Source organism: Vicugna pacos, chromosome 18 (assembly GCF_048564905.1).
Source record: "Vicugna pacos chromosome 18, VicPac4, whole genome shotgun sequence".
In the NCBI taxonomy this organism is placed as follows: domain Eukaryota; kingdom Metazoa; phylum Chordata; class Mammalia; order Artiodactyla; family Camelidae; genus Vicugna; species Vicugna pacos.
This window is the reverse complement of record NC_133004.1, coordinates 3813207-3829794: the sequence shown is the minus strand read 5'-3', so window position 1 is coordinate 3829794 and position 16588 is coordinate 3813207. Positions and strand designations below refer to the sequence as shown.

The 16588-nt window shown below is 42.7% G+C and overlaps 1 protein-coding gene across 1 annotated transcript in view; it reads left to right on the top strand.

The window, feature by feature from the left end:
- The first annotated feature begins 4278 nt into the window (after positions 1-4278).
- Positions 4279-16588, top strand: part of LOC140686865 (uncharacterized) — a 59855-nt gene continuing 47545 nt past the window's right edge. Inside the window, exons 1-4 of the mRNA XM_072942041.1 lie at positions 4279-4436; positions 12904-13051; positions 15074-15268; positions 16013-16300. Coding sequence (XP_072798142.1) covers positions 12992-13051; positions 15074-15268; positions 16013-16300 — 543 coding nt within the window. The 5' untranslated portion in view covers positions 4279-4436; positions 12904-12991. The remainder of the gene's footprint in view (positions 4437-12903; positions 13052-15073; positions 15269-16012; positions 16301-16588) is intronic.

The window sequence follows — 16588 nt, the reverse complement described above, 5'->3', positions numbered from 1 at the left end:
GGTAGATGGACTTTGGGACCAGATTCTGACATGTAGACTGACTTGTGAAAATGTGCGTGAGTTCCACTCATTACCAGCTCCAGTGTTCCTTCTCTCTGTCTCTGTCTCTGTCTCTCAGTGCCTCTCTCTCTGTCTTGTCTCTCTCTCTGTTTCTCTGCTCCCCCTGCTTTTCTGTGTTTCAGTCTGTCTGTCTCATTTCCTGTATGTATGTGTGTGTATATATATATATATATATTTATGTGCATATGTGTGTATTTATGTGTGTGTATTTTTCGGGCCCACGGCAGGTCACTTCTGAAAATCCCTTGATGACATATTGATTATTTTGAATTCATGTTACTGAAGAAAAATTATCTTTGAAAATTGTGCAAGAACGTTGGTGGGATCTCCTCTAAGGATCAGCACTGCTAGGGAAGGGATGCACCTGTGGCACTTTGATGTATGCTGCACCTTGTTCTGCCGGAGAGGAGCGTCCATTTGCTCTTCCCTCCAGGGGAACTCCTGGGGCCTCTGCCTGCTCACGTTGTCACCAGGGCTGGTTGTCACCGGGCTAAAGAACTACCAGTGTGATGGTGGCCAATGCTGTCTCTGCAGTCTGTCCGTCTGCCTGTGTCCTCACCTGAGAGGTCGAACATCTCTAGCAGACACTGGCCACCTGCACTGCCTCTCGTTGGAACTTTCTGTGTGTGTTTTGTTTCTTTTCAGAACACTGGGCTTCAAGAGGTTTTTGGACCACAGGGATGTGAAGCTTTTCTCTGACCTTGGGTAATGAGGAATGGTTTTTCCAGGCTGTGGTTTGTCTTTCCATCTGTCTTTCTTGGCCTTTGTTTTCTGTTTTTGTTTGCTTTTATTTTGCCACAAGAAGAGCTAAGCATCTCCCTTCTGGCTCTGGTTTCACACTTAGAACAGCAGTGCCTACTCCAAGATTATGCTTGAGTTACTAAAAGGGCTTCATTTGGTACGTCTCATCTTTAATCCAGCTGGTTTTCCTCTCAAAATACAAAAATGCTAATTCACGTGGAAACAAACAAAATTTCACCCGTTCCTACTTAAGATATGTGGGCAGACAAACAAAAAAAAAAGCCAACTTTTATATGATTTCATTGATAGGGAACCTCCAGGATAGGTAAAGACATAGAGAGAGAAAGGGGATTAGGGCTTGTCATGGGCTGGGGGAGGTAGGACGTGGGGTGCTCTTTGTATACAAGCTTTTACTTTGAGGAAGGAAATAGTCTGAAACAAGTGGTGTTGGTCTCACAGCATTGTGAATGCACTTAATGTTCCTGAAAATTGCACAATTTAAAATGGGAAAAGGCTAAACTTTATTCTTACTATCTTAAAAGAAAAATTGAATATTCTATAATAGAAAAGAAAAAAATCTGACTCCATAGAAGATCTGTCCTTTTGGCTTTAACCCTGTGCCCTCTTTTCTAGGCTTAGTCTTACTAGCTCTGCACATATTGTAAAACAATGTTGCCTTTAGCCTGAAATATACAGGAGAGCCTATTTTCAAGGCTCTGATCATTAAGGATATTAACACTTTAGCACTCATATAAAGACAACAAGTTGCAGAATAGAAAATAACTTTTGCTTTTGTTAGAGATTTTACAGAGGCACTATGACCTGGTCTTCGTAGACAGCTGCAGACCAAGATAATGGCAGACTTGGAGAACCATATTGCCCATCAGACTTCAGGCTCCTTTTCTACTAAAAAGGGGAGGGGCTGTGGTTGGTTGTTGCAAACTTCTCATTGTAGGATTTCTTTGTTCATGGAATTCTTTGCAGCTATCCACGTGGTTCAGATCATGGTGTTCCTGTAAACGTGCAACAAAACAAACTTTTTCTATTCTGCAACTTGTTATCTTTATAGGAGTGCAAAAGTGTTAATATTCTTAACGTTCAGAGCCCTGAGAATAGGCTCTCCTGTTTATTTCAGGCTAAAGGCAACATTGTTTTTCAAAAGGAGCAGAGCTAGCAAGACTAAGCCTAGAAAACATGGCAGAAGGTTAAAGGAAAATGAACAGATCCAAAATGGAGTCAGATTTGTTCTTCTCTATTACAGTGATTTTTGGTGAGAGCTAAGATGATGATTCCTGGGAGGGTCCTCCACTGTCCCAGGCTGAAGTTCAGGCAGGATCACTGCCAGATTCCCCATGACTTTGGACCTGATCTCCCACAGTGAAAGTGACAATTATTGGATTAAAATTACCTGTCAAAACCCCTTCAATTGCCTGTAAACTATACCACAGTAGAGGATGTCTCATTCACCAGTCAACTGTCAGTCTCCCCTGATGCATCGGACCAGTGTCGCAGCGGGATCCATGGTGGCCTGGACAGTGCACCTTCCTATTTTGCTCTCCAGTCTTGGCTTCCTAACTTTGATGCTTTGAAAGCTCCCGTCCCTCTTCCCTCTGGCCTGGTGTGAATGAACAAGATTCCTGCACCCACCAGGGCTGAGACCAGGCCACACACAGCCCCATGCACACAGCCCACCATCTGCTGTCTACCCCTGGGCTCAAGTGGACACTCTGAACTCCCCCACCCCAAAGGTCTGCGTGCCCAGTGCCTTCGCCCTAGGGGTCCAGATCACCATCAGGACCATCAACCACCCAAATCCCAAGGCCAGTGCCTGGCAGCCTGGGATCAACCTGACCCATCGGGTCAGATGAGACACTGGGTGCAGGGATCAGGGTGCCAGGGCGGGAATTGGAACCGCCTTCAGCCCAGCCTGCCTTGCCTTGTAGCCTCAGACATTAACTATGAAAGTGCACACTAGGCTGTGTCCCCCACTGGTGGCAGTAGTCATCATTACTGGAGCCCGGATTTCCCCACCCCCAACCATAGGGTGAGGGGTGAGGGAGTGAGCTCAGGGTATGGGTGCACTCAGAGTGAAGGAGATCCCATGGTGAGGGGTCATATGTTGAGGAGTGTGGGGCCCACTCAGGGTAGAACTAACCTGGCTGAGAAGTGAGGGGGACAGTTTCAGGAAGTTTGGTGTCCTGTGGTGAGGCACGAGGGTGTAGGGGCCATAGGTTAAGATCTAGCAGGACGGAGTGTCAGGGCATGGACCTCGGTGTGAGGAGAAGAAGCCCTGTCTTCAAGGTCTGGTGGGAGACTGGGCCTGGCCAGGGGTGGGAGGGTAGTAACAGGGAGGGGAAGGTGAGAAGGGGAAGTGGGGCTGGCGGGATGTGGCGTGGCCCAGGACAGTCGTGGTTCTAGTACAGTGCCATGACCCAGTTGGTGGCGGGGTGAAGGCTCTGGGGATGGAGACCGGAGGGACAAGAGGGAGGGGCCCCACCTGGCTCCTCCCGGCCCCAGTGGCCAGGTCCATTAAAGCAGGAGACCCACCCGAGCAGTTTGCGCTGCAGGCGGGAGGAGGAGGGGCGCGCACGCGCAGAAGGACAGACGCGCGGACGCCGGAACCCGCCCAGAATGCGTGGAAGCTGGCGGCAGCCGGTTGCTCCTGTACCATCTCCTGGAAGAGGAACACAGCTTGGGGTCTGGGCCGCCGCTTTCCGTAGGCTTGGCTGCCGCTGCCGGTCAGATAAGGGTGCGCTGGTGGGGGCGCTCTGCTCGGGGAGCCGGCGGGTGACGCCTGGGCTGTGCAGCTGAGGAAGCGCACAGGGAGGGGTGCGGAGATGAGGTCCCGGCCGTGCAGCACGTTAGGACCCTGAGGCGGGTCCCAGCCGCCGCTGTGGTTCGTGGTAACCCCGCTATTAGTAGTTCCTGGACCTCGCGTTTGTGCCGCAGCTTAAACCCGGGTTTAGGAGATCAGGTACAGCCCCGGGAGGTGGGAGGGCGCCGGAAGGCCCAGGAGCATCTCCGATTGGCCCCCAGATCATGGCCTGCTCCTGGGAGGCGGGTGCGGTGCGGTAGCAGGGCCACGGATGGAATGGGGGCTGCCCCATGAGAGCCCCTGGATTTGCTCCCATCTTCCCCGCGGCCTGACCTAGGGGGCGGCCTCTAAAGCCCAAGGTTCGTGGGAGTCAGGTTACAGGTCAGTCTGCTCCTGGGAGGTGGGGGCGGTGAGGTCAGTGTGCTGGGATGGCTGCAGCAGCAGCGGGAAATGGTCGCAACCCCCGCGCTCTCACAGGGCAGCCCCAATCCCGCCATCGCAGCTGCCGCCATTCCCTGACAGCACAGCACCCGCCTTCCAGGAGCAGGCTACCTGTAACCTGAGTTCCACGAATCTGGAGCAGCAGAAGCCAAGCTCAGGCCATGCGCTGGGGAGTTTGAAGCAAATCCATGGGCTCCCATGGGCACACTCCATAACCCGCCACTGCCTTCGACCACACCGCGCCCTCCTCCCGGGAGCAGGCTGACCTGCGGACCGTGCCTGGAGCAGCAGAGGCCGAGCCCTGGACAGGCCGTGGGGGAGATGGGGGCAAGTCCACCAGCTTGCAAGTTCGCTGCCCATCTCCCTGCCGCTGCCCCAGGTTCGTGGATCACTTGTTTTCAAGTCAGTGGGTTCCTGAGAGGCAGGCGCGGTGCAGTCAGGTGGCGGGGGCTGCGGGGAGGGGTGCTGCCCCAAGGGGAGCAAGTGGACTTGCTCCCATCTCCCCCAGGGCCAGACCTGGGGACGGCCTCTGCTGCCCCAGGTTTGCAGGACGCATGTCATGTCAGCCTGTCCGTGGGAGGAGGGCTCAGTGTACTTGGGGCAGCCTCAGTGGCTGACAAGGATTTTAGAAGTGGGCTCTAGCCCAGCATAACTAACTCTCCTTTCTTCTCTTGCTTCCTCAGTTGGAGGCTGTATCGGCTTTCTCATTATAGGTTATTGCTGGATAATGAACATAGATTTCTTTGCTATACAGAAGAAACTTTATTTAAAATCTCTTTCTATATGTAGTGGCTAGCATTTGTAAATCTCAAACTCCCAAATTTATCCCTTCCTATCCCCTTTCCCCTGTAACCTTAAGATTGTTTACTAAGTCTGCAAGTCTGTTTCTGTTTTGTAGATGGGTTCACAGTGTCTTTTTCTCTCTTTTTTTACATTGCACATATGAGTGGTATCATTTGGTAGTTTTCTGTTTCTGGCTGCTTTCACTAAGAATGACGATCTCTAGCTCCATCCATGTTGCTGCAAATGGTTTTATTTTGTCCTATTCATGGTGGAGTAGTATTCCAGTGTATAAATTTGCCACAACTTCTTTATCCAGTCATCTGTTGCTACATTTAGCTTGCCTCCATTTCTTGGCTATTGTATACATTGGTGCTATGAATACTGGTGTGCAGGTATCTTTTCACATTGGAGTTCTTTCCAGTTATATACAAAGATGTGGGATTGCTGGGTCATAGGGCAAGCCTACTTTTTGTTTTTTGAGGGATTTCCATGCTTTCCATAATGACTACACCAAACTGGATTCCCACCAGCAGTGTAAGAGGGTACCCTTCCTTCTGCAGCCTCTCTAGTATTTATCATTCATGAATTTCTGAGTGATGGCCATTCTGAATGGTGTGAGCTGATACTTCATTGTAGTTTTGATTTCAATTTCTCTGTTTATTAGTGATACCGAGCATTTTTTCATGTGCCTATTGGCCATTTCTGTCTTCATTGGAGAAATGCTTGTTTATGTCTTCTGCCTATTTTTGGATTCAGTTGTTTGTTTTTTTGTTATTAAGTTGTATGAGCTGTTTATATATTCTGAAAATTAAGGCTTTGTTACTCGTATCATTTGCAAATATTTTCTCCCATTCGTAGGTTATTGTTTCCTTTTGTTTTATTTATGGTTGCCTTTGCTGTGAAGAAATTTATGAGTTTAATTACGTCCCTATTGTTTATTTTTTTCTCTTATTTCCATTGCCTGGGTAGATTGCCCTAGGAGAACGTTGCTAAGATTTATCTCAGAAAATGTTTTGCCTATGTTTTCTTTAATGAATTTTATCATGTCTTGTCCATCTGTATCTTAAGCCTGTACTCTAGATCTGTGCTTCAAATTTGAATTTTGAGCTTCTTAGATAATTCCTACTCTTAGCTCATATGTCAGATTCATCATGTCTAAAGCTGATTTCATAATCTTTTTTCTTGCAGCGTCTTCACTTATTCAGTGGGATAATCATTCTTCTGGTCTTAAATACCCAAAGGCTTGGAATGGTCTTTGATTTATCTTCCTCTCACCACCCTCCACATATTGTCGGCTTCTGGAACTGTATGTTTTTGGTTTCAAGTGTCTATTCTGATTCCTGATACTCTGATGAATAGCTTTCATCCCTGATACATGAATTATTCCTTCTGCTGAGTTCTTGGATATTCTCTTCCCCCCCTTTCAGTCAACCTACAGTTTTGACGCTCCAACATCTAGAGTCAAGTCAAAGACTTACCACAACCAGATCTGAGCCAGGTAGTCTTGACCCTTCATCATTTTGGACTTACCTTATGTTTTCCAATCATTTTGTAACTTAGCCTCCTAGGATAACCTGTGTCCTATTAAAAACCAGGAGTCACCAGCATTTTCCTATCCAGTCCTCAGTTAAAACAGCTTAGAATTACCCTGAGAACTAGTTGGAGTCCCATTTCCTTCATAGAGTCTTCCCTATTTACTCTAAATACTTCTAGCTGCTCTTTGTATTCCTGCACTGTTTATGATCGGTAGCCTGTATTCTTGACTTTGAGTACTGACTTGGTAACATTCCCGGGTGATTTCCAATGTGTCTCCTCACTTAGCTGGTAACTGGAGAAGACTCCCTTGTTCAGCCTCCTTTATACCCCTCACCCTGCTTAGCATTGGGCAATAGCAGGCATCCAGGCAGTGCTTACCTACTTTATTTATTCGCAGGGGTGGTGGTGTGGATTATAGCTAATAGCTATTAATTCAGTGTTGCAATTAAAAAAAAAAAGCAAAGAATATCCATTAAATTTTATCTCCATGTTTAGTTTAGCGCTTTACCACAACAGTTTTCTTAACTCTGTGTTTACATTCACATAGTGTTCAATGCTTGTACAGTTCCCTGAGGCAAGCAGGTGAGATGTCATTATGTTTGACTTTTACGTTACATTTCATATTGGATATATTTGTGCAAGGACAAAACCTTCGATTATAAGTAAACAGCGGAAGCCCAGAGAGACTAAGAGCCTAACCCAGGGTCACCTGGTTAGTGTTTGGCACAGGCCAGGACCGCAGTTCACATCTTCCAGCTGATCCTTTTCCAGTGCCTTTTCATTCCAGTGCTGGGAAATGTAGCCCCATCGGCCAAACGGCCAAGTCACATTGCTGCACCTTTACCTGCCATTGATAGAAGTGCTACAAAAAGTGGCAAAGGAAAGGTCAGAAATAGGAGTGATAAAAGACATGGAAGTGCTGGAAAGGGATCCTCAACCTCCTCCTCCCTATTTGAGCGTCTCACGTGCCCCACTCTGACAGTGATGTTCACTGTTTATAACACTGTCTTTAAAATCAGACTGATCTTTTATATGACATGTTTTTATCCTGGTCCCTTTCCTGCTAGTAGTCACCGTCATGGGCAGAAAGTGCCTGACTTGTTCTTTTTGTCATGTAGGTGGGAGGGAATGTGGGAGAGGGAGCGTGTTGAACTGAAGCCGAGTTTTTTACAGCTCTGTTGTTCTAGGATCAGAGCAGTTCCACTCTTGTTTTCATCACCTCTCCACCTCCGAGTCCCAGCCACCCACTCTTGCCTGCTTCCCCACATGCCACGTCCTGGGGGAGGACAGGGTGGTGACCAATGCCCCCTCCGCCCTCCGCTCTGGGAGGTGCAAGAGTCTGCTTTATCTTTTGAGCTGTTTTGGTAATTGGCCTTTTCCAGCTTTTCTAGACATCTCGTTTCCAACTCTGAGAAGTCGGAGATGTAACTTAACCATACATGGGCTATACTAATGTATTCAGTGGCATTAATGTGATGTTGTCTTTAAGGTGTTCTGTAACTGGATAGGAGGTTTTTGACTCACAGGATGCTTCACATCCAATTCCAAAGGCCTACAGGATGCAAGTGTAATTCAAGTTCTTACATATCTGTAAGGCAGACATGAACATTATTTGATAATATGACCATATGTTCATGGATTACGGTTAGTCCGCCGGCTCTGTATCTAATAAAAGTTTAAATTCCAAACGCTTGAAGAAAATTTGCGGACCATGTCTTTTTGCCTGTAACTAATTGCAAAAACTGAAATCGCAACTCTACCACAAGCCACAGTGTTTCCCAGTAGAGAAAGCCCTCTACATTTACAACCTCTAAGTCATGCGGTGGTTCTTTGGGTGAGATGAGGGACGCCAGAGTATTTTGTTGGGAAACTAGAGTGGCATGACAAGTGTTCTGTTACTGGTTACACTTGAATCTCTACTTCCTATGTCCTGGACTGATTACAGAGGCAATGTTAGTGCGGTAACCATCTTGTGGATGCAAGTGTAGCTAGGAAGACAACAGAGAAAATAGAAGGGATATAAAGTAATGGAGGTACTTCAGAGCAGTACAAATGGTGACTTTGACACCACCAGCTGCTGACGTGAACTTGTCAAGAATTTGTGAGAAGTGGTGGGTGCCATTGCAAGCAGGAGAGTCCTGCAGCTTTTGGAATGAACAGGCAAAGGGGAGAGCAGATATGATGGCTACCCGGGGGCTATTTGTGTCCTGAATGTGAAAATATCTGGTCCCCTGTTCAATTTTGCAGCCACAACTTCACATGACTCAGGGCATTATTTCCACCAGAAAACCATAAAAACATAAACAACCTCTGTTTCCCAAAGTGTTTGTTCTCGATATAAGATAATTGTCCTGTGGTGGGAGGTAAGTGGGCAATGGGGCCTATTACATCACCCTCTTTCACTAGAAGTCTACCTCGCTGCTTTTCATCCTACTCCTAGAGGTGCTGTCATTCTGTTACTCCTAGGCCTGTAAGATGGGCTTGCCTGAATCCTCACGTGATGAGGGATGGTTTCGTGCAGTTTAAAAAAATTGCTTGGGTCATGAGGTCCTTTGTTCCCTCCATTGGAAATGACTATTCCAGAGCAAATAGTATGCAACTATACAAACTATATTGTTTGTAATTGTCTTCAGAAGTTTTGCAGTAGGTTTAATTATTTGCTTGGTGATGGCATCTTGATTGTTTGAAGGAGGCAACCCTCACTAGGGGCTTTGTGTGCTTCCTGTCTGAGAGTTCCTTTACTGACAGTAGAGTGTTTGAAGGCAGAATTATTAAGTTACTTGGTCTGAGAAGCCGAATTTGCCCGCAGCTGGGAATTGGCAGAAGAGTCAATTATGGAAGGAAGGCTTTAGGATTATCTGGTAGCAGAGTTCTGGGATCCAAACCCTGGGAAACCTCAGCTTTTGTAGAGCATGTTCTGTAACAATAGGCTATTGGATAATTTTAACACTTGTTATAGGATGTAGAGTTGGGGAAAGACTTAAAAGTGAAAGAGCCTTAAAAGAGAATCTCCGAATATTTTAAAGAAGACAGTTCTCAGAATGAGAGCTTTTCTGGAAAAGACTAGCTCTTCACAGGGGAAGCAGGGAGCAGGTGTAACAGCACTTACGGTAACTTAAAAGGTAAACCTTGCCCTCACACTTAGCTGTTTCCTGGTGGACGTTCATCTCCTACATCTGTAGTTTTAGACATAATGTATCATTTTCTGATACTCCATTCTGCTTCTGAGTGAGAGACTGACACAAAGACACATAGAAATTGAAAAACTGCGCAAAGTACTTTATTGTTAAAAATGTTGACCTGTGGCAGGGTGTTGCATTTGCAAGTGACTTTCAGTACAGGGAACACTTAAAAGAATGCAGTGTTATTTCTTTTTTTATTCCTTTAAGCCTTTGAAAAGAAGGATTTCATTGCAGAGTGTCTGGAGTACATCAGAACAAACAGGAACTAAAAATAGCTTTATGAAAGCTCCAGTATAGACGTTGCTTATAGTATGGTATCTGTATTAAAGTTAATTCTTTAAAGCAGGAATTTGTAACTCTCAATTTCTTAAGAAAATGTAAACATTCTTGACCCTTAATGACATTCTTTGTGGGTTGAAGCTGCTTTTGCTTCCATTCTGAGCATTGAAAGGCCTTCTATGATGCTTCTACCAGTCATCAATATTTTATTTTCTCTCTGTTGTGAACATGTTATTAAACTTGAAGCAGATATAAATATCATTAACTTGCTACATATGTAGATAGTCAGTGTTACATAGTCAGAAAGATTGTGTACATCACACGTATCTACATAATTCCCCCTTTCCAACTGTGTTCCTGATGAAAGGATGGTGGGAAATGGCAGTATGGGGATATGTCTTACAGTACACAGTGTTTCCCCTGTTCCCTCTACCAGATCTGGATGTTCTTTCATCTTTCGGCTTCTAGACTTTCTAGCTCTTTTTCTTAAGCCAGGTGTGTCTCATCCCCCTGTGCACACTCACATGCGTACACACACACACACACACACACACACACACACACACACATTCTGCCTTAGGGAGTAGCGTGCACCATCCCATTCTCCCACACCTGCTCTGGACCCAACCCCTGGAGGAAGTGTCTTGCACGAATTCATTTGTAAGTTCCTTTTTAAAACTCGAGTGGTCGGGAAATAGGACTGATATCCACACCTAGTAGGCAGGCCCTCAAGGAAAACTTCTATGGTTAATGCCAGGTTATCTTAATGTTTGAGTACCTGGGTTTCATGTCTTCCTCTACCACCTGTGTGACCCATGATTCCCACATTTCTGTCTCCCGCTAGACTTTTTCTCTCCAACTCTGAACTCTTACAATCTTCTGCTGATTTGCCATCTTCATTTGGAACTCTGATATCTTAAAACCAACATGTGTAAAAACTGAGCTCTTGGTCCTCCTACCCCCCAAACTGGTCCTTTCTGCAACCTCCCCCATTCAGTTAGTGGAAACTTAATCCTTCCAGCTGCTTGGGTCAAAAAACTTGGAGTTATTCTGACTTTCACTGACATACCACATGAATTCTGTCAATAGACCTGGTTTAACACTGACTTTAAAACTTATCCGGAGCACAGCCACTTCTCACCATGGCTCCTGCCTCCAATGCTGCTTCCCTGCCCTGAGCCACTGTCCTCTCCTCCTGCACAGCCCTTCTCAGAGGCTTCCCTCCTTTCATCTCTGACCCGTTTTGCCTATTCTCACCCGGCAGTCAAGTGAGCCTTGAAAACCTAAGTTAGATTGTGTCCTCCTTCTGCAGTGCCTCCCCATTTCACTACGGGTAAAAGCCACAGTCCTTACAACGTCCTCCAAGGCCGTACAGGATCTGCACTGACCCTTCTCCACAGCTCCAGCCGTGCCCCCATTCTGGAACATGCGAGGTGCACGCTGCCCTTGGTGATGGTTATTCCATCCACCTGGGACTTGTCACCTCCTAGTCTTATTTCTAACCTCAGTCCTCAGTGTGGCCTGCTCTGGTATTTAATACAACATCACCATCATCCCATACCCTAAACTCTCTTTACCTTGCCCTTTTTTGATTTTTCCATGGTTCCTCTTTCCTATCATGCCACCTCCTCTGCTGCTCTGTTGAGTGAATTGTCATCTCCACCCCCCACTCCAGCTAGACTCCAACCAAGCTCCGTGAGGACAGGAATTTTGTTTTGTTTATTGATCTATTCCAAGTGCCTAGATTAGTCCTGGGTACATAGTAGGCTGTCAAAAATTATTTGCTAAATAAATTAAAAGACTATTTTAAAAATGAGTCATCCTTTCAGGAACGAGTGAGGAAAGGAAGCTGCATGAAAGAATGGTGCAGTAAATAATGATATTTGCCTGTTGTTCTTTGTGTGATATATATATATATATGTGTTTTAGTCTTAATTTGGTATCAAGTTTCTTAATTTAATAGCTGTATTAGGGTGTAATTTACAGGCCATAAAATTCACACATTATAATTGTATAAGTCAGCCATTTTAGCTATTTCTAGAGTTGTGCAACTGTGTCCTCACAAAGTCCCCTTGTGTCCGTCTATATGCAGTTTGCCCTTCCCTCAGTGGAACCGTGATTTTATGTTTTTTTTGGCAATCACATCTCAAAAGAATAATTTACACAGCAGTACTAATATATCTTTGCACTTTTAGAAATGACATACTTAAATATGAAATCAGCGGTCATTGCTGAATGTAGGTAGCAGTATCAGACATCGGTGGGAAGAATGGACTTGAGTGTCAGACTGGCTGCAGTCATACTCAGCTCCACCATTTACCAAGTTACCCAGATTATTTTCTGCCTCAAGCTCTTTATCTGTTATATGGGGGTAATAATAGCAGCTTACAGAGTTGTTGTGAGGATTAAGCAAACAGGGAAACAAAATTTAGTATAGTTGCCAGCTTATGTAATTACCTAAGAAATAGCCTTGCAGACAGAGAGCAAAATTCAAATCAGTTTCTAAATTATGTGTAAAATATGATCCAGTTCCTGCCTGGTTTGTAAACATGTATGCCTACTGCAGAATGTAAAAGCAGGCTAATTTCCAACAGAAAAGATCATTTCTTAGCATTTCTTTCAAAGGTATATGCAAAATCATTTCTACTAAATTTTCTGTGCCCATCTCTGACAGAGCTTTGACACCAGGGAAGTAACTATCTACTTTTTTGTTAAAATCATGCTGACCATCAGAAACTGTTCTCAATTATATTTTAGCCTTTATGTTGGGAAATACTGTGAGACTTCTTCTAAATTAATGGGGGGGCATTCACTGTAGCTCTTGTAGCCTGATAAGCCTGCACTAAATTATCTTTTTTTAACTTTTAATTAAAGTAATTAATTAATTTTTTGCAGGGGGGTGGTAATTAGGTTTTTATTTATTTTATTTTTAGAAGAAGTACTGGGGATTGTACCCAGGCCCTTGTGCATGCTAAGAATATGATCTTTCACTTAAGCTATACCCTCCCCCCAAACTATCTTTAACAAGGTCTTTTTCTCTGTTTTGTTGTTTTCTTTTATGTACAGATGCACAAAGCAGGATCATCAGAAGTCTGTCAATTCCAAAGATAATAACAGTGAAAAATATTGTGCAGTGACAGTGAATCCTTGGCATATGAAGAAAGACTGTAAAGTCCTGAATGATTTAAGAAGTTATTGTTACATTAACATACATGTAAACATAGCTCTCTTACCTTTATTTTTCACTTTATAATGAAGATACTTCCAACCCGTCAAGGTTGTTTTGTTTGATGTAGGGAATATCTAAAGCCTTTTCTGCAAGTTTTTAAAATAAGTAACAGAAGGTAATTTATCAGAAGTGTGAATGGTGTAATCTGCTCTGTCTAGTATGGTAGCCACTAGCCACATGTGGCTATTTTGAATTGAGATGTTCTATAAGTGGAAAATACATAATAGATCTTCAAGACTTTGTACAACAAAACTAATGTAAAATATTTATTAATAAGTTTTAAAAGTGTCAGTCACACTTTTGAAATGATTGTATATTGGATATTTTGGGATAAATATAATTATTACTGGAATTAATTTCACTTGTTCCTTTTTATTTTCTAAATGGTATTACTGGAAAATTGTGACTTGCACTATATTTCTATTGACAGTTCTGGCTTCCAACTTATTGCAAATAATATGAAAAGAAAACTTTTATTAAACATTTTGTAATTGAGTAGTTGATTTACATCATATTATTTTCAGGTGTCTAACAAAGAGGCTCAACATTTTTATAAATTATATTCCATTTAAAGTCACCATAAAATAATGGCTATATTTCCCTGTGCTGTATGATACAGCACTGTAAGCTATCCATTTTATACATAGTAATTTTTACCTCTCAATCCCCTACCCCCTTCCTGCCTCCCCTCTCCTCCTTCTCCCCATTTGTAACCACCAGTCTGTTCTATATACCTGTGAGTCTATTTCTGTTTTATTATAGTAATTAATTTGTTCTATTATATATATATATATATAAGTTAATATATAGAATATTTGTTTTTCTTTCTCTGACTTATTTCACTTAGCATAATACCCTGTAGGTCCATCCATGTTATTGCAAATGGTATTATTTTATTTTTTATGGCTGATCAGTATTCCATTGTGTGTGTGTGTTCATGTGTGTATATGTATGTGTATATATATGTATATATACATATATATATAATATACCACAATTTCTTTATCCAGTCATCTGTCAGTGAACACTTGTGTTGTTTCAGTGAACACTTGGTTTGTTTCAGTGTTTTGGCTATTGTAAATAGTGCTGCTGTGAACATTGGGGTGTATGTGTCTTTTTGAATTATATTTTTCTCCAGACATATGCCCATGAATGGGACTGCTGGATCACACGGAAGTCTATTTTCAGTTTTTTATGGAACCTCTATACTGTCCTCCAAAGTGGCTGCACAATTTACATTCCCACCAACCGAGTAGGAGGGTTCCTTTTTCTCTTAAAAGTTCAAAAATTCACTACATTTATATACTTTCCTTACAGTTTAGGACACAATTTGGCAAAAGCCAGATAGAATTTGATAGAAGTAAATACAGTAATTTTTTAAATGTCCATTCATTATGGATAGATATGTTATTGATAAGTTGGTTCCCTATTTTTGTAGATGCAGAAGTTTTTATACCTTCACAGACATTTCAGTCTTGCAGAGAGAAAAATTTCTTTGCATTTTGCTGAACTTGACCGGGTGGCTTTAGCGAATATGGTCCAGGCCTCCAGAGGTGAATACACATCCAAACCTGAACCATTTGAATGTCTGCAAGAATTTAAGAGTCTAGAATGTCAGATCTGGAGTATAACTCTGGTGAATGACATCAGTGACTGGACTCAAGAATACTCCATTTGAGTGCAAAACCTTTCATAAGCCAAAAAAGGCATTGAAATTGTGGCAAAGCCAGAGGCTTTTTTGTGCCACATATGGCCACAAACCCATGGGGACAACCACAGGCCTTCTGGAGTGCCAAGGGAATTCCATGTGAGGAGTCCAGCACTCACAGGAATCCAGTAAGTCCCTGCCAGCCAGAGCACCATCATTGCTACTGTACTATTTTGAGCAAATGTCTTTTCAACAGGTTCAAATTGGTTTGTTGTTTTTTTTTCCATAAAAATAATCAAACAACTTCTTGTTCCCTTGGTGAAAGTAAAAGCCTAACATTTTCTGATTTCTTTTGACAGAGGAAACATGAGCCTGTGAATCTAACTTCATCTGTGTTGGTCTACAGCTGGGAGCAACCAGATCAGTGTCAGTCCCCTTGCAGCCACTGGCTGGGAGCCTGCATATTACCTGGAATGATATTTGAAACATGTCACACTAGCCGTGCCTTCGCTGTGGGCTGGGAGGCGAGTCAGTCAGAATCTGCATTATGGAATGTATGTTTCAGATCCACAGCTAGGAGATCTTTTTAATAGCCAGAGAATGTAGTCATAAATATATCTATTAATGTATTTATGTAAGAACTGTTTTAAAGATTTTTTTTATTATAAAACTTACCCCCCAAAATTGAAAATGAAAGAACAGTGGAATTAAAAATCATCTGTACCTTAATTATACATAAAGAATCTTAAAATCCTTCTAAACATTTTTTTGTTCAAATGAAGATATTTTTCCCTTCCAAAAAGGAAAATTATTATTTCACATTTTTTGCTTTCTCCTTTTATTATATATTCCATATCAATAAATATAATTCTTTTAAATCCCTTTTAATGACTGTTTAACACTATATTGAACAGATATGTAAATAGTCCTAGGTTTCAGAAATTTATAAAATTGTCATTGCAATGCCACTGCAAAGAATATTTTGGTGTTTCTATTTTTAGTTACTAATTTGGACTAAAAATTAACAAGTTTGCTTTTTTCATCTAAAACATTGGTTATTTTATGAATGAACTGTAAGGATTTTAAATAACTTTTCAGTAATTTCAACAAAGAAATTATCTTTAAGGCAAAAATATATGATAGTTTGCAAATCAATTTTTATTATATCTTCACCTTTACCAGTGTCATATGTGTGTGTGTTTACACAAGTGCTTTAACTACCAGCAATGTAAGAAAAATCTGTGTACTAAAAATGTGAAAATAGTTTCCTGGTTTGTGTTTTCATTCTCCCAATATAGGTTTTGGGTGACAAGCTTCTATTTGCAAAAGTATACACCCTGTGGGAGGTGCTCTGTACATACGCTGAGATACTGCACATAATATTGCCTCTGAAGCCCAATGATCTGAAAACCCGGTCCTCAGCCTTTGGTAATTTCAGCTGTTTTATGAAAGTCCTCCAAGTGGATCAAAGTATCATCAAGCCGAAGCAAGAATTTTTCATTGCCCTATTTGAGAAGAGCTGCGTGAATGACTTTTATATTCAGGATAGAGATATATTCTTCAATCCCACCACCAGAGGCCGCATTGTAAGTCTAAACCGAGTTTAGCTGCTGTCTTGGGGATGATTTAGAACCTGCTGTTGAATTATCAGTGATTTGGTTTGGTTGGTTTGGTTTGGTTGGTTTGGTTTGGTTTTTAAAAGCTGCCCATAAAAAGGAAAAAAGAGAAAGAAAAGAAATATGCCTAGAGATTCCTGTTAGGATAGTAAACAGTGTCTGGTTAGTTACCCTGTGTAAACCACACGCTCTCTTAGAATCTTTTTAGGTTTACTTCATCCTTTCTCAGATCAAGTATCAAGTAAGGGACAGTGTTAA